General features: G+C 44.1%; 2 protein-coding genes across 2 annotated transcripts; one reads left to right on the forward strand and one right to left on the reverse strand.

Annotated features, from left to right (window-relative positions):
- Window positions 1–3,251: 3,251 nt before the first annotated feature.
- wnt10b (wingless-type MMTV integration site family, member 10b) lies at window positions 3,252–7,033 on the reverse strand. The gene is made up of 4 exons (XM_035522491.1): window positions 6,960–7,033; window positions 5,194–5,456; window positions 4,018–4,448; window positions 3,252–3,737 (listed from the first exon to the last, which is right to left on the reverse strand). The coding sequence occupies exons 1-4, from the start codon at window positions 7,031–7,033 to the stop codon at window positions 3,252–3,254; spliced, it is 1,254 nt and encodes a 417-aa protein (XP_035378384.1).
- Window positions 7,034–10,064: 3,031 nt separating this feature from the next.
- wnt1 (wingless-type MMTV integration site family, member 1) lies at window positions 10,065–13,954 on the forward strand. Its single transcript, XM_027021356.2, has 5 exons — window positions 10,065–10,074; window positions 10,401–10,506; window positions 12,440–12,693; window positions 12,937–13,202; window positions 13,463–13,954. Exons 1-5 carry the CDS (start codon window positions 10,065–10,067, stop codon window positions 13,952–13,954), a joined length of 1,128 nt encoding a protein of 375 aa, XP_026877157.1.
- The last annotated feature ends 3,548 nt before the right edge of the window (window positions 13,955–17,502 follow it).

A 17,502-nucleotide genomic window follows, 5' to 3' on the forward strand; every position in this document is an offset into this window, starting at 1 on the left:
GCAGGACACAAATTATGTAAGAAAGCGGGGAAAAAACATTCCAGGCAACACACACACACACACACACACACACACACACACACACACACACACACACACACACACGCACACGCACACACGTACACACATGTATTTATATTTGGAAAAAGAAGAAAATTACAGTTTCAGTTGTAGTACATTAAGATATAATAGTCTACAGTGGAAGAGATTTAGTTTTTCTTAAAAATAATATTTCAGTTATATCTGTACATGCAGTAGGTCATAACCGAGGCACAGTGTCTTAGACATATCCAAGGTATTTAATTATTCAGTCAAGACTGTACTCCATAAATAAATAATGTGCTATGCGCTGCCAAGTGACACTATTTGGCAGCCTGCAACGTGTTCAGTCATTAGCAGGAAAGCAAAAGAGCCAAAGGACCTTTCTAAGTAGGCCTTTAAAGTCAGGAACTGATGGGAAACCTTATTAATTGATATAATATGCAGTGTTAATATGGTATTCATGCACTCCACCACAAAAACCCCCCACAAAAAAACAAAAAAAAAAGAGTCCTATTACATATCTTCACCGTTCCATGCAACACCTCACTAAAACATATGTAAATAATCACTTGACATGCTCTTTTAGTAACTTCATGAATTTATCCCTGTTTATAACATTTTCCCTGTGTTTTTATTTCTACTGTACCTTAGTAGCCCATATTCATTCCTACAGTGACACATCGGTGTGAGAAGCGTCGATGTTTGAACAAACACTGCTCAGATGAACTCAGAAGTGTCTTTCTCTATGTCACTTCACTTGCCTGAGCGTCTGTCAGTGGCTTTGTGATAGATGTGTTTATCAGTTTGGTGGTTTCGGAGAGGAGCGAGAGCGACCCGAGCAGCTGCTTGCAGCTGCACACCAGATTATGGGGTGTAGTGGAGCATGGGGATGAGTGCTGGGATCTCGTGAGCCAGGAGTCTACGGGGGCTACGAAGGGGGAGGCGTACAGTGGGTAGGGGTGATGGTAGGAGAAGCAGGGTGGGGGTGGAAATTATAATTTAAAGGAACCTTTCCTCTGAAGTGTTTGCCAAAGTGCAGCCCAGCAAACACAATCACGAGTGGAGTTGGTTGGGCTTGCAGAACTAATGAGGGCTTGCACGTTGAGGCATGGGCTTTGATGTTCTGGGTAGCTGGCTCCTTGTTTCTTTTCTGCCTTTCTCTCTTTATCCTTGTCCCACATCACAAATGGAAAGGGTAGGCTGGACTCAGCACCCAGAAGCAGATGTTCGAAGCTGCTTTGACTTTGCCTCTCTCTTTTGATGTCTGTAGCATATACACGAGTGTGCATATTGATCTACCTGCCTATCTGTCTGCCTAACTTTGTCCTTACATCTGTTTGCCTCTCTGCCTCAATGATGGCAAACCACACCATGTTCTTACGCAGCATCAGATTTGTGCACTCCACACCCCCATGCCTTAAATTTTGGAGTGTCTGGTTGTCATTATTCTAGATGCTGTCAGTATGTTGCTTTGTATGTGTAAGTGGCTGCACGGCATCGATGGGGGTGGGAGAGAGAGAGAGAGAGAGAGAGGGAGAGAGAGAGAGGGAGAGAGAGAGAGAGACAGAGAGAGAGAGGGAGACAGAGAGAGAGAGAGAGAGAGAGAGAGAGAGAGAGAGAGAGAGAGAGAGAGAGAGAGAGAGAGAGAGAGAGGGAGAGGTCCAAAGCTGTTGAGGACCTCTGTCTCACATATGGCAGAAACAGTGACAGGAAATTCTCATTCGCAGCAGCTCCAGGGTGAAATGATAAAGGAACGAAGAAATGCAAACCAGAGATCCAGCACTTTATCATTCCACATTGTCCTCTATCTCACCCCATGTCCTTTCCTGTCACACTAAATACCATGCTTGACACAGTCACTGGGATAACTAGTACAGTCCAGTCAGCCTACCGCACAGTAGCATAATGCACATTTTAATAACTAAGTATTATATTTATTCAGATTTTCAGAACTGGATTGGTTGTGTCTGTCAAACATGTTTTAGTGGCAGACACACAGACAAGGACATATTGTCCTCGACTGACTGTCAACTATACATCTGATCCTACTGAGACTCCATCTTGTCCTTCTTATAAAAGTCCGTCTCGAAAGAAACCAGGCATGTTCATTTTGAGCCACTCTCTTTCACCTCCGTTCTCCAGACACTTTCTTTCCTAGAGACACTGTAGACTATTTTTACTAACAAAATCTCCTGAAAAACAAACAAACCAAAGACATCAACAAATGGTCCAGCTTAACATTTCAGCATTGCAGGTTTTTCAAAAGGATAAAAAGAGACAATTCATATTATAATTAACATTATAATTAATCTGTGTCACTTGTCATCATTTATACAAAAGTTAAGAGTCAAAAGGTATATGCCTCAGTGTCATTGTGAAGTGATTATCATTACTGCAACTTACTAAATATATCTTAACTTCCTTTTGAAAAGACTAAAGGTCTTCCTTCATTGCAGCATCTGATGTTGGGTCTCAAGATACAGTACACAAGTTCCCGAGTGAGATAAAACACGCCTGCTTTTAATTATACGGGGAAAAACCCATGGGAGGTACAAGTATTCTCTTCAGTCTATTGTTTCACTGCTTTCGTTCTGACTGGTCCCCATCTGTCCAGGTTAGAAACGGCTGTGTACTGTACTGACATCACAATTGTCCTGGTTTACATTAAATCCAACCCAACCAATGTGCAAAGGCATGTCCCCTGTTCCCAGTTTCAGTCCACTATGAATCTGCCTGCCTTATGACATCAGTATCGACATCGAAAAGGACTCAAACAAAAGCCTTGCTGTGATAAGACGAGTCCATTAAGCATAGATTTACAAATGTACACTCAACTGTATATGGTGGCAGTGCTTTTCTGTTCGGTAATAATGTGTCGCTGCTGTTGTGCCTTGTTATTGTGAAGAACACAGATGGCCTTTAGGCCATTTTCATGGCTGAAGAGCCCAGTCACTCCTCTCCTCGATCTTCAACTCAGCATTTGGAGAATAACAACAGCCACACAGAGCAAATGGATCCCAGATAAAGGGGGCTGAAAATAGACATGACTAAACTGACCGAGTAAGACAGGAAGGCGGGCGCGCGGTGTGTGAGGCTATTCTGCAGACCTCCATTGCTTGTCCCCCTGCTTCCAGCCAGCGGGTAAGTCACGGGTGGGGTCTCGGACGGGATTGGCTGTGAAGGGTGGGGTGGGGCAGTGGGCGGGCCGTTCACTTGCACACGTTGACCCACTCGGTGACGCGGCACTCGTCACAGAGGACGTAGCAGCACCAGTGGAAGCGGCAGTGGCAACGTTCGCTGCGCGTCTGCCGTAGCACGTTGTGTCCTCGTCCGCAGCACAGCGAGCCGCAGCCTTCCAAGCCCAGGCTGCTCTTGTTGCAGATGCGGCCCTGCGTTCCCGGCGAGTCCACGGATGGCTGGCGCTCGCAGAAATCAGGCGACTTCTCGAAGTAGACCAGCTCCCGGGAGAGGCTGCGGCGGCGGGGCCCGGTCGGATCGGGCCCTGCCGGCACTCGCGGGTTGAACACGCCGCTGTTCTTGTTCTGGGAGTTGATGAAGACGGCAGAGAGGAATTTCTGATGGAGCAGCGTCCCTACCAGCCTGAACTCAGGAGATACGTACCAGCATGTTTTGAACTGGCAGCTGCCAGACGTGCCGTGACATTTGCATTTTCTCTTCATGTTGTCAGTCACTGTCTGTTACAAAAGCAAACAAACAAACACAAATGTCAATATTTAGAATCTGTGGCTACTGTATGCTACTTTTAAAACTAAAACACACAAAACTGCTAAGCGCTGAAGTCAATCAAACTAGATCACAAACATGTAAACTTGATAAATCAATCAAAGCATTTATTGATTCATAAGATAAAGATTTTTAAAGTCATATCATTAACAAAAGAAGAAATATTGACCTCTGTTGACACATGAATAACACATGAAGATTAATAATAATATATATTTTTTATCACCATACCTGCCTGCCAACTCGATTGTTGTGCATCTTCATTCTGGCGTGTATATCACGTGGTGACGCCCTGGAGTCGAGCCAGTCCCTGGCGAAGTGGACGCCAAAGTGAGCATCATGACTGCAGCCACCCCACTCCCAGGTCTCCTGCACCGATGCCCCCTCCTCTGGCAAGGGCTTCAGGAGCGCGGTGGGATGGCCAGGGCGCAGGTACGTGGGCAGCCCGCTGTGGTTGGGGCTGAACTCAGGAGCGCTCATCCCACTCCTCTGCAGGGTCTGCAGCTGCAGCCGGGTCAGCTTCAGCCGGATCTTGTCGTCGTCCAGGCGACGCTTGGCTTTGCAGCCACAGCCGCGCAGCTTGCCCAGGCTGCAGGCAGACGCCACTGAGTGGGCCACACCAGCCGCCAGCAGAGCCAGGGAGAAGGCACTCTCTTTGAAACCTGACAGCAAGAGGTCAGTGTGCATGACACGCTCACCAGCCACTACCCACTTTATTTGAAAGAACCCATTTTGTGCTTACACTCCCTGGCCACTTTATTAGAGCAATACTGCTTTAAATGCATAGTGCAAAAAAAAAAAAAAAAAAAATAGCATTCCAAACTGTAAGTGTTGGCTTTCGCAGTTTATGCCTTATCCTGTTCATCACTGATCAGTTTCTGAACACAGGACCACTGCAGCCCAGGTGCTGTTTCGGTGTTGGACCACTCTCAACCCAGTATTATCGAAGATGTGGTAAAGGCATAGTTGTGGGTTTTGAACTTGTAGACGTTATTGGATATTGGGTTGTCTTTTTTTTTTCCCACCACCCAAAAAAATCCAGCTAGCAGTGGCACTGTGGCACGGTGATTATGTGATCACTAACACAAACAGATGGACTCTAACTGTGCAACTACAAGGTGCTCCTAATGAAGTGACCACTTAGTCTACTGGTTCAGCTGTCACAACTCCAGCAGGATATGAGAGCATTTGAGAGTCTGACATCGCAAGTGCCCCCCCCCCCCCCCCCCCACACCACAGGTATGTATATGGAAAATGATTTGACCATAAGAATATGTAATATTGCACATTATGACCATATTGTCCAATATGTTCATTTAGACATAATGTAATATTGCGCCAATTCTGTAAGTCCCGTGACTCATGTCAGTGGTTAAACTAGCTACAGCAGGTCTGTCTCTCCCTCACCTCTCGTGAGTATGGCGCTCTGGTGTGGCACTTTGCCATGGTTCTCCAGGGTGGAGCAGTTCCAACGCTGGTCTCGGAGCTGGTGCTGGCATTCATGAATGGCAACCTGTATGCCCTGCAAGGCAGAGGCTGTGACATCAGGACTGCGTACACACAGCCGCATCTGTCTCTTAGTCAGGCCTGCCAGTCGTAAACACACTGCGTTGGGGGTCAACACTGGTTCTCCTGCCACCTTCAGGCCAAGGATGTCATTACACAATACCCTGAGAGAGTGGACAAGCAATTAACTCAACAAAGCGTCATGGTACTGCCTTCAGCCGACACATTTCATCTCTGAAATATAGCATTGCTGTGCTCTGGATCAGCTCAAAGAAAATCTACAGGTATGATGTGGTGCTTTCTGAATGGGTAGGTGAGAAAATTGTGTGACCATGTCATCAAATCACATCAAACATATTAATATGGACAATACTATTAGGACGCTCAACAGCTCCTGTTTCAGAGCTGGTGCCATTTTTGGCTGATCCTGTTCCTTTGAATAGTGAAGCTCAAATTAATTATTAAGGCAGACACGCATAAGTGGTATGGCATCTGTGATGTGATGACCCAAAATAGCTCTGTTTCTCATTTCAAGCTGCAGAGAAGATTACAGCTTTCTATAGATGTCTAGTGAAAAGTAATAATCCAATAAGGCTCCATTTTACATGTAAACTTCTGTAGCTGTCCTCTTTCAATGTGTGAGGCAATAGCTTCCAATGCTATTTTAAAAACAACTATAGAAAGGCAAGAAACAAATATGTCTGCTAAAACAAAATAACTTGCATAATGATATTCTTAGTGAAACTGCAGTCTCTGTGTGTTAACGTGTTAGTGGTTTAAGTTTTCTCCATAACATCACTGTTTCTTTAACAACTACATGAATAATAATAATAATAATAATAATAATAATAATAATAATAAGACAAAGGGCATTTGACTGAACTGTAGTGTGATAAGTATTCATGTGAACTTCGTTATGTTATAAAGTGTTTTGATTAAGCACAGACAAAAAGAATGTAACACAATTCTATAACACAATGTAAAAAAACAATGTAGAAAATTACATAAATTACAAGGCTGTGTGCTTTTGTTTAGTGACATCTATTATGAACAAACATTTAAGCATTCAAAAACAATCATGAATAACTGTTTTGTTGTCTCACGCTAATCCCCCAGATAGAGTTAATGTTATGACATTACGGCTCCCAAACCCCCGCTGTCTCTCAATCTTATTACCAGTTGTGAAGAGAAATGAGGCTATATGGAAACAATCTGTAGAAGACGTTACATACACAGCCCAAACCCTTATTTTAATAAACAAACTTTATGCTTATTGATAGTCTGGGGACTTAGGAAAGACAGAGAGCATTTGTAACCATGCAATTTTCCCTGGCACATGCATAAATGGTTTTGATTAGTGCATTTGTGTGCGTGTGAGTGTGTAACTGGAAATGTGGTTGTGTGACTGAAACAATGCTCTCAATGGATGACAATAGAAATGGACCTTAGTGAAAGAATTCAGAAAGTATCAACAAGCAATTTCAGCACAGTGTTTTCTATAGGCCTATATGATACATACACAATTATCATGATCTAGAACACTTTAATTGCTCATATATATTGCTCACTTGTCGTTAAACAAGTTTCACAGCCTATATATATAAAATAAGATTACTTAGTTTTCTTAAAACCTTTGGAATGCAAACAATGTGCACCTTTCTACTTACGTGAAGGCAGGTGACAGAAGTGTGGCGGCCAAAATCAGGATTCGTTCCAGACGATGTTTATGTGACAATTCCATTTTGTTAAACGGTTTTCCTGACGTGACATTAAAACACCGTTATGATGAACGTTGTAATGGTAAATTAGGAGAAACCAATGCACAACACATTCAGTGTGGAGCCGAGGGGATGTAAGGAGCGCTGTGAGAAGGTCTGGACGAGCGCATGTCACAGAGGAGGTGGTAACACAGAGGGCGGGCAAACACCGCACGGGCGGTTGTTTTCAAAGTATTGGACTGAAGTACTGAAAGGTTCAATCACACATTTAAGAAAGGCAGCTCTAACTGACAAGCTACTGTAGAGTTCCTATTCCAACAGAAAGTGTGGCGCTACTATTTCTTCGCGAGCAATATGTAGTGAGTGTCATTAATTATTGCTATGAACAGCTGGTGTTAAAAATGTATTCATCTATTTTTCAGTAGTGAACCCAACAGTCTCGACACAAAATCAGTGTCGCTACATTGTCCGTGATAGGGACGCTTATTCATATCCATATGCTTATTCATTAAAAAAGAAAATCTCCATATTGTTACATCTGGTGAAATTGTTCACACTGTAGTAGCCTATATCCGCGAGGTCCAAATCTAGGCTTCGGCTCGAGCGGCAGCAGGCAAGCGCGCGGATATTCTTGCGCGCTGGAACAATGAGCAGAGAGGACGCGCGACGCGCTCGCAGATACACGCGCCCAAAGCCAGTTCACCTCCACCACAGCGAACGGCGCTTTACACTCATTACATTCATCACTTTCTCTGGCATTCTTCAACAGGGTTGTAAATTGTTTGACTACCAGTAATGTCTGAAGACGGAGGAGAAGAGGAATCTTTGGATAGTCATGGCTTTTTAAACTTGGTTTGCTAAATATAACGTTTGCTCAGGCGTTTGTTGTGATTCTTGTATGGGACCCGGTCCCATTGGCCGAATGAAATATTAAGAGGTCATTATTCAAAGAAAAGGTTATTTCGTCCAAAACAGAAATCAAAAGTGACAATGGCCTTTTTTTTTTGGTGCTAAAAGTTCTACCTACAGTGCTTTTATAATCGGTACTAAAGGAAAACACCTCTAGGCTGATTGTCACAAACGCAAAACCACATTCCGCAGCAGGTGGGCAATACTAGAACAAGAAGAGCGACTTCGTTTCAGACTCGTTTCGATCATTATATTGCAAGTTTACTGTAATTATACTGCAATTATAACCATTCTTTACATTTGTGTCCGTAAATCATGACACAATAGAATCGGATTAATTTCTTTATGTGAAACTAGTCTAAAACTATTCGGATTCATTTAAAAATTGAGTTAAAACCACCCGTAACTACAATTAACAAGAGATACTGACAATTCCTCATTTAATCTCTTCTATTTTATTGCCTAATCTCTGGCAATGAAAAGTGCATTAGCATTTTGCCATGGCGTGTAAGTCTAAGTGGCTTAAAAAGTGATTTGAAGTTGATTTGTATATAAAAGGCGTCCCTTTAACCGGATTGCCGCTAATCTGCTCCGTGTCGCATGAGTGCACCAGGAAACCAGTTTAAGAACCTTCAAGAACTAAGAGTAAGAGCAGAATAGAGGCACTCATTAAATACCCCCAACAAAAGCGCACTTCCTTCAGTTAGCCATTTGCTGCAAACCGTCAGAGAAACCGAGAGTTTAGGCAAGTGTGTGTGTGTGTGTGTGTGTGTGTGTGTGTGTGTGTGTGTGTGTGTGTGTGTGTGTGTGTGCTACAAAGAATGTGGGTGACCATCATTCTTACGGAGAAAAATGTTTTTCGACATTCTAAACGTAGTAGCCTACATTTCAAACAATTGTACATTGGCTAGGGCACAGATTTGCCCGGGGATAGTTCACAGTGCAGAAGCATTTGGATATATCGTATGATGTCTGTACTGTTCTCTGCCCCGCGCCAGAACCGCACTGCCCATATGCGCGCGAGGAAGGTCTGCACTCCAGATGCTGGAATTTATATCCGTCTTAGGTCTTTTCTCTATTAGAGTCACCCCTTAAACCTCTCATCCAAAGAATTATTAATCTGCTAGAATAATTTTCCCTTTTATCCCTACTTCGCAATCACGCAAAAAGTGTTCTGCGAAACTTTCGATAAATGTTTAGAATAATCCTCTCGCGCTGATAAAGTGTGGCTGTTTAGATTTCGTCCCCCCAGACCCTGTATGATTTACCTTCAGCTCACCTAAAATTTGTTAGGAAAACGAAAATGGGAATTTCTATGGAGGGCTGGCTTTTGAGTTATAGCTGGGGTAATATTCATTATTCAGCTGGAGAAATAAAGGAGAATAAGACGCTACGAGCGTAAAGCGCGTTACATTCGCTGGAGTCCCTGAAAACACGGTTCTTTATTGCCGGGCGAGAGAGGGAGGGGACGCGGTTAAGAGAGTAATCCAAACACTCCGGGTGAAAAGGCCAGATTAGATGTTTCATATTCCGCTCTTACTGTACTGTGTCTTGACACTGTCTGCGCGCAAGGCATTGGAGACAGACATGCTGCGTGCACACCCACTGCAGTCAACACAGACCCTTTGCTCTGCTGCTGGAATAAATATTGTTAAATTGCAAATGGAAGACGCGCGGCGAAGGAAGATTATATTTCATTAATTCGTTGCATGTATAAGTGGAACCTTTGGATTTCCCGAATGATATGTCGTCTGAGGCGTCCTCCTCTACTGTTTCTCTCTGGTTTTGTTTTCTTTATTCACTGTGTCCTGAGGAGAATTAACCTATCCGTCTTTTCAGTCCTTTTCAAAGGAGGGAGGAAAGAATCAGAGGGAGATGAGAGCAGCAAATCCCTTTTTTATTCTTCTTGTAGAGCTCAATAAGCGAAGAATGTGTCGCCTATCAGTCACCGAGCGGATCAAGTCTGCTGGACTGTCCCACGCGCTCAGAGCGCCGTGCAGCGCATCACTGAGCCACAAACAGTGAACGGGACCGACAGCGCCAGCATCACTCCTGGGACTGCGTTATCCGGACGCACTCGTCAGATCCGCAGACAGATAAACACAACAGTTACGAATTATTTCCCGTCTCGTCTCACGCTTTGGAATGTGGAGTGGTGAGTAGACAGTACGTATGCTTGCCGGAAAACAACAGGACAACGCGCATGGTTACGCCAATAAATCACGGTTAAGTTTAACTTGAATTCAGTTTGCCAAACGGAATTATGGGAGGAGTGTAAAGAAAGTGAGATAAATCGGTGCACTGATCACTACTGAGTGAAAATTATACAGATATAAATGTGCAGGTGAATAAATCAGTTATCAAGATTTAAAGGTTATTGTTGAATATTTTTGCATAAATATGTGTACTAATTTGATCTCGAATAATTCTCAATTGAAATGCGAAGTTTGCAGTAATTGCTTCCAAACCTTTCTTTTTAAGATATCATGCGGGTGCTCGCACTGCTTCTCGGAGTGAAAGCCGCGTGTATCCTGCTGGTATCCTCACTTTCAGGCACAGGGGCGGTCAATAACAGCGGCCGGTGGTGGTGAGTTTATATGTGTTGTTCATCTCATTTAGGAGCGTCCTTGCTCGCTTTAGTCGAACTTAATCGGCAGTTGGGTTCGTATTTTGGATCTTTAACATTTATGATTAACTAGGTAAACTATACACTTAGGATGTGGTGAAACGAGGCAGCTAAGGCTTTAAATAACATGACCATCACTGAAAAACGATTTGCAATAGTAATCTTGGCTATTGCCAAAATGTCATAATGGAAATTGTGCGCGATAGAAAGCTGTCAGGAATTTACTTGGACGCAGGAACTTTGTGAACTATTCAGCGATAAAGGCTACCCTAAAAATATCCATGTTTTAACTCAATCCATAAATAATTACATTTAATTAGAAGCCAAAAGTAGACAGTTTTACAAATATGGGCATAAACACCAAAACAACGGTAATGACGTTTTAGTCATTTTAGTCATTTCACGCCACGTTCTACACTTTAGACGTAATTGCACTGTTAAAACGTAATTAATACGTCATTTTACTTGTGAATTTAGGAGTGAGAGCAGTAGGATAATAGTTTAGCTCAAGTAAATCCATGCAATTTTAGAATGAGGTAACTCCCGAGTTTGTTTATTCATATTCTCTCTCTCTCTCTCTCTCTCTCTCTCTCTCTCTCTCTCTCTCTCTCTCTCTCTCTCTCTCTCTCTCTCTCTCTCTCTCTCTCTTCGACCGTGTGGCTTGAACACGAGACAATTTTTTTTTGGTCCAATGTGGGATAAATTAAATGGGGATTTATTTCATGGCTGAAATCAATTCCTTTCCAGAACTCATGGTAGTATTCTCGTAACGTGCTGAGTATTTCAGTGTAGCTGTAACTGAAACCGTAGACTAAATACACGCCATTTCTAACGTCTACACATTTTAATAGCGTAATAATAATAATAATATGGAATGTGCGTAATAATACTTTTATTTATGAATTGTACACAGTGACAAAAAGAACCATTGAGTTAACTACTCGATTCTTGCGCAATCCCGCGTCACGAAGTACAGAGTGCATCTCCTAGCCAACTACTTGTCGTCCCACCCAGATGTTTTAGGAAAATGGTGATGTGCACAGTGTCGTTCTGGTCTCCCGGTTTACGATGAAATCTAAACTCTGTGAACTTGAAAAACGCATGTCTGTGACAAACAAGTCATGAAGACAAGTACGTGGGACTATAATGGAAAATTGTTTTTAAATACAATGTAAAATGAAATAGCCATCTCATTAATGGCCTTGCACCACAAGTACGTTAAAGACTTGGCCAGTTATTCTGATCCCTGACATGAATTTGTTTTTAAAAATCGAGCAGTGCAATAAATTGAGATGTTCAGAACAACTGAAAAGTAAGGTCAGAAGCCTTTAGTAAACTATCTCTGCTAGGTCTTTGGCTTCACGACCTCACTGATAGTGTGGACACTTCACTGGCCCAGCTCCAGACATCCCTGTTTATTTACCTTTACTATATAATTACATCATTCAGCTATAACAATATGAGAGCTATTAGGTCAAGGTTAACAAGACATTTCCTATTTTATTCCAGTAATGAAGCTAGTGATGAAACATCTCATCTGTCATTCTGCTGTGTTGTTGCTCTGCAATCTGAACAATAACCTAAACAAATCACTGATCAGTGCACAAAAAGAAGAGCACAAATAGCACACATTTGTGTTCAGCCAGGGGCAAGATTCATGGACCGTCACTTACGTAAATGCTGTAGATGTTTCTTTAATACTGGGGATATTGCTGTGTGTGTTTTTGTGATTTTATTTTTAACTTGTCACTTGAGCGAGTGAACAAGAAAGATAATGAACGCAGAAAAACGTCTCAAACGCGATTACCTTGCTGTACTAATCTTTCAGAGTCTGTATAATCACTCGAAATCACACCAAGAGCAGGGAGCTTCACTCTCTCCTTTCGTCTGGCAGGGGCATTGTGAACGTGGCCTCTTCTGCCAACCTCCTCACCAACACGAAACATGTGCAGTTGGCGCTGGACCCCAGCTTGGCTCTGCTCAGCCGTCGCCAGCGAAGACTGGTGCGGCAGAACCCGGGCATCCTGCCCGCCATTGCTGCGGGGCTGCACTCGGCCATAAAGGAGTGCAAGTGGCAGTTCCGCAGCCGCCGCTGGAACTGTCCGACCTCCCAGACTCCCACGGTCTTTGGCAAAATTGTCAACAGAGGTGAGCTGAGCTTGTCCGTCACTGTGCGCCCTTACGCAGTGGATCGTTTCCCGACCACCCCGTTGAGCTTTTCTTTTTAATATCAGCCTACTGTACATTTGAATGGAACAAAATGTGGGCCTGTGGTCCTGGTCAGCAGAACAGAATCCAACCACAAGCGGGGCTTTATCAAAATGATTTATCCACTTAAAAACACACGCAGGGGAAATTCCTGAGGAACACTGGGGCTGTTGTTTTTGTCAGGTTGCCGAGAGACGGCGTTCGTGTTTGCCATCACGAGTGCGGGCGTTACCCATGCCGTGGCACGCTCCTGTTCCGAAGGCTCAATCGAATCCTGCACCTGCGACTACCGCCGTCGGGGGCCAGGAGGGACAGACTGGCACTGGGGGGGTTGCAGCGACAACGTGGAGTTTGGGAGGATGTTCGGGCGAGAGTTTGTGGACTCCAGCGAGAGGGGCCGAGACCTGCGCTACCTTGCTAACCTACACAACAACGAGGCGGGGAGAATGGTATGAGAAACCACAAGCGAGCAATAACACGCACTGATCAAAAAAGATAAAAATGATTACAGGAATGTTTAAGATCATTAAAAGAAATAGACAGGCTGTATCCACAGACCTGAGGCACATTAGTCAACTATTATGAAAGACGTTTTGCAAAATCTTTATGAGTCCAAGTACTGTTGAAGGTAACACTTAATATACGAATGCTTTTGCATTTCTGAGCTTCGCTGATTTAGGCGAATAACATTTCTCACCCTTCTTTCCAGACCGTTTCGTCGGAGATGCGTCAGGAGTGTAAATGCCATGGCATGTCAGGTTCCTGCACCATACGCACCTGCTGGATGCGGCTGCCCAGTTTCAGAGTAGTGGGAGATGTCCTGAAGGACCGTTTCGACGGTGCGTCCAGAGTGGTGTACGCCAACAAGGGAAGCAACCGAGCATCGCACCGAACTGAGCCCCGCCACCTCCAGCCCGAGAACCCAGCGCACAAACTCCCTTCAGCCCGGGACCTGGTCTACTTTGAGAAGTCGCCCAATTTTTGCTCCTTCAATGGCAAAACGGGCACGGTGGGCACCTCGGGCCGCACCTGCAACAGTTCCTCGCCAGCGCTGGACGGCTGCGAGCTGCTGTGCTGTGGGCGGGGCTATAAGAGCCACATTGAGAAGGTGACAGAGCGATGCCACTGTACTTTCCACTGGTGCTGCCACGTCAGCTGCCTCAACTGCACCAGCACGCAGACACTACACCAGTGCCTATGAGGACAGCCATTCAGCACCAGGAGCAGACACTACACCAGTGCCTATGAGGACAGCCAATCAGCACCAGGAGCAGACACTACACCAGTGCCTATGAGGACAGCCAATCAGCACCAGGAGCAGACACTACACCAGTGCCTATGAGGACAGCCAATCAGCACCAGGAGCAGACACTACACCAGTGCCTATGAGGACAGCCAATCAGCACCAGGAGCAGACACTACACCAGTGCCTATGAGGACAGCCAATCAGCACCAGGAGCAGACACTACACCAGTGCCTATGAGGACAGCCAATCAGCACCAGGAGCAGACACTACACCAGTGCCTATGATGACAGCCAATCAGCACCAGGAGCAGACACTACACCAGTGCCTATGAGGACAGCCAATCAGCACCAGGAGCAGACACTACACCAGTGCCTATGAGGACAGCCAATCAGCACCAGGAGCAGACACTACACCAGTGCCTATGAGGACAGCCAATCAGCACCAGGAGCAGAACTCCACACAATGCAGAAGACACATAAGCTGGATGAGGCCAATGGATCATTGGTGTATTTCCAGGTTATAATATATATTGGAGAGATTTTTTTTTTGCTCTCTTATTTTCTTCAAAACAGAAAACAGCTGATTGAGAACCCAGTTTCAGGGAGTAATAAACAAATAATGAGCAAGAAATGTATGATAATCAGCCATTTCTTATTATAGCCATTATATGACTTTACAAGCTGAAAAGAGCTTATACTGTGAGAGAAATCCAAAACCAGCCGGGAATTCTTAAGGCTGTTGCATGTGTACACAAAGCTTTAAGATTCCCTACACCATTACAGTACTAGAGAAAAGGATAGTGCAACTCCAGTTAGTGTAGAGATAAAATGAATACATCAAATTAAATTAGGTACAGTGGAGAGCATTATGCACTGCTGTCCACTATGGCACAGATGGAGCCTACAATATACGGGCAACAGCCGAGAGGGTTAAAGTCCAAAAATACTTATGGATGTTGAAGCCAGAACCACCAATCCCAGTTCTGCCATCTTGTCCCTCTTGTGTTCTCTGATTCTCTGAGGAAGAGAAGGAAACTGGAGAACAGGAACTAGGCACAAAGTCTGACAGATGTTCTCTTATAAACTGGTGAAAGACTCCTACAGGAGGATGGTTATTTAAAAGATCTGTGTGTTTTCTTTAGCTGCAGTTAGTTCTCGTAAAAAAAAACAAAAAAAAACAAAATAAAAACAAACAAACAAAAAAAACTGTGTGAAGTATATCACAAGGGATGTGCCGTTCTTTTCCAGATTTCAGTGCCATGGAATCTTGGAATGCGCCCAACCTCTTATGATTTCCCACTCAAACTCTTCCTCTTTTCTGCCGATGCTTACAGTCTCATGTCATTTTGTACCAGTACTCAACTACTGTGTGGTTTACCGCACCGTGGTACTGACAGACGGTGGGTGGGAACAAACATCAAAGGACTAAAATGTCCTCTTTAAAATGAATGAATGTAGCACTGACGAAAGACACTTGTTCAGTGATTTGGTTATTGTAGCTGTTTGGAGTAGGACTACATCTTTACTGACGGTAGCAAATTCTAGTTGTCCAGAGAACCAAGAATTTAGCACGAAAACTTTCAAACAAGAAAGGGGTGTCCAACGTAAAACCAGCATAAAAACAAATGATGCTATTAAAAATATGATGTGTAAAGATAATCTTGTAAATTCTCTACTACCTAATTAACAGTGGACACATAATCTCTGAACCCACAACAATGGAAACGTGTTTTGTATATCAGCTGACGTATCCAAAATGTAAATAATATACATAGATGAATATATATTTATGCTGATAAAACCTGCAAATTCTGAAAATGATATGATCCAAAAGTAGAGTGAAACGCTATCATTGTTTGCAAATGTGGGGAATTTGTATTCATTCAGTTTTAATTTATATGAAAGACCACAAATGGATGAATTTGACTGGTACCTTAAACTGGCCCCTCCAGGACGGCACCAAACGGCAGCTGTAGAAAAAGCTCGGCTTGCCTGTCTCTGCCAGTCTATGTTTTACATGCACTGAATGTTGTGTTTTGTTCTTGTTTCTTGTGAATAGAAATATTTATTTTGTCTTTGATGGACTTGGTAGAGGAGGGCAGTGAAAACAGATTTTTCAGTATTAGGAATTTAAGATTTAGAAATAACCTTCTTCTTGTTTTGTTTTTAAATAGTGTAATAGGAAAATAAAGTTTATATTTTCAAGTAAGAATGTGTCTTTTCTACACAAAAACTGAAGGACAAAGACATATCTCATTCCATCAATCCTGAGATACCGCAACAGATTCTCATCAGCTTTGCTCCACTTACCATCTGTCATTCATATCCTGTAGCAAAACCATCCCATAACATGACAAAAGCACTTTCTTTGAGCGAGTGCACTCTTCCCCTCACCCTGAAGCCAGTGTTTTCTGCACAGAAGCAGGGCGGCCCGGCCAACAGCCTTGCACCCCAAGCCACAGAAACCACGGAGGGAGCCTGAACTGCGCCATAACACAGCGTCAGTTCCATGTGTTTTTACAACACCAAATGTTTTACTTCATTTACTTTATGTCGGAAAAAAATAAAGAAACGGTAAAAGAAATAATGACAGGCCATTTTTCCCCCTCCCCTGTCTCAAAGGCAGGCCAGCATGACCACGGAGGGTTGGATGCGATCGGCTCGGCTCTCTGAGGCCGGCGCGGCACAGCCGAGGGCCACGGGTCGGGTCAGCCAGCCGGAGCCCTAAAGTCCTCTGAGCCAACAGCACCCGCGCACCCCGAGGCACGGAGACGGCCTAAGAGGGAGAGAGGGAGGGGGAGGTGCAGGGAAAAGACGGAGATAGATAGTAAGGACAGAGAGCGCCAAAGAGGGATAAAGAGGGAGGGAGGGAGGGAGAGAAGGGTGGAGTGCATCTGAGAGATGAGTGCATCCCTGATGGATGAGCGGCCAGAAGAATAGGAACAGAAAGCTGGACGTCGGCGTCAGACTGTCCGAACGGGGGTTGTCCGAATTGGAACGCTGAAATGAAAGGAACGACCAAAAGAACGATGAATAAAACGATAAGTGAGCACTCTGGAGTAATGGCGCAAAATGTAACACCAGTCAGACCGAATAGAGCACAGAACGGCAGCGAACTCAACAAGGCAAAGGCAGGAGTAGCAGAGAGACAAGAAGCCAAGGAGACATGGGACTAATAATAGATGTGTCCTCTGTCTCTACAGTTACATTTAGATATTTTTACAGGTTTGCCAAGACAGAAATTTATTACTCATTTAACCCAAGACATATCATTAAGTACCTCCTAATAGCCCTACTTGAAAGGGGAAAAATGAACTGTGAGCTAGCAAGAATCAAAGTGGTGCAGGCCAAGAACGGCTTCTGGGCCCGAGCGCATTAGCCCAAGAGGTTGATGGGTACACGGACATGCTCTGGAAGGCTGGAAGTGACCGTGTACGGAGCATTAACTCTGAGTGTGAGGTAAAGGGAGAGAAGGATAAAGAGACTAAATAAGGCAGCATTCCC

This window comes from Electrophorus electricus, chromosome 24 (assembly GCF_013358815.1).
Source record: "Electrophorus electricus isolate fEleEle1 chromosome 24, fEleEle1.pri, whole genome shotgun sequence".
Taxonomy (NCBI): Eukaryota; Metazoa; Chordata; class Actinopteri; order Gymnotiformes; family Gymnotidae; genus Electrophorus; species Electrophorus electricus.

What these genes read in the sequence shown, in the direction of transcription:
- wnt10b (XM_035522491.1), bottom strand. Translation starts at nt 7,033, where the DNA reads ATGGAATTGTCACATAAACATCGTCTGGAACGAATCCTGATTTTGGCC. An exon ending in CTTCTGTCACCTGCCTTCAC is followed by an intron (nt 5,457 to 6,959) that starts GTAAGTAGAAAG and finishes CCACTCTCTCAG; the next exon opens with GGTATTGTGTAATGACATCC. An exon ending in GAGCGCCATACTCACGAGAG is followed by an intron (nt 4,449 to 5,193) that starts GTGAGGGAGAGA and finishes TCTTGCTGTCAG; the next exon opens with GTTTCAAAGAGAGTGCCTTC.
- wnt1 (XM_027021356.2), top strand. An exon ending in AATAACAGCGGCCGGTGGTG is followed by an intron (nt 10,507 to 12,439) that starts GTGAGTTTATAT and finishes TTCGTCTGGCAG; the next exon opens with GGGCATTGTGAACGTGGCCT. An exon ending in TGGCAAAATTGTCAACAGAG is followed by an intron (nt 12,694 to 12,936) that starts GTGAGCTGAGCT and finishes TGTTTTTGTCAG; the next exon opens with GTTGCCGAGAGACGGCGTTC.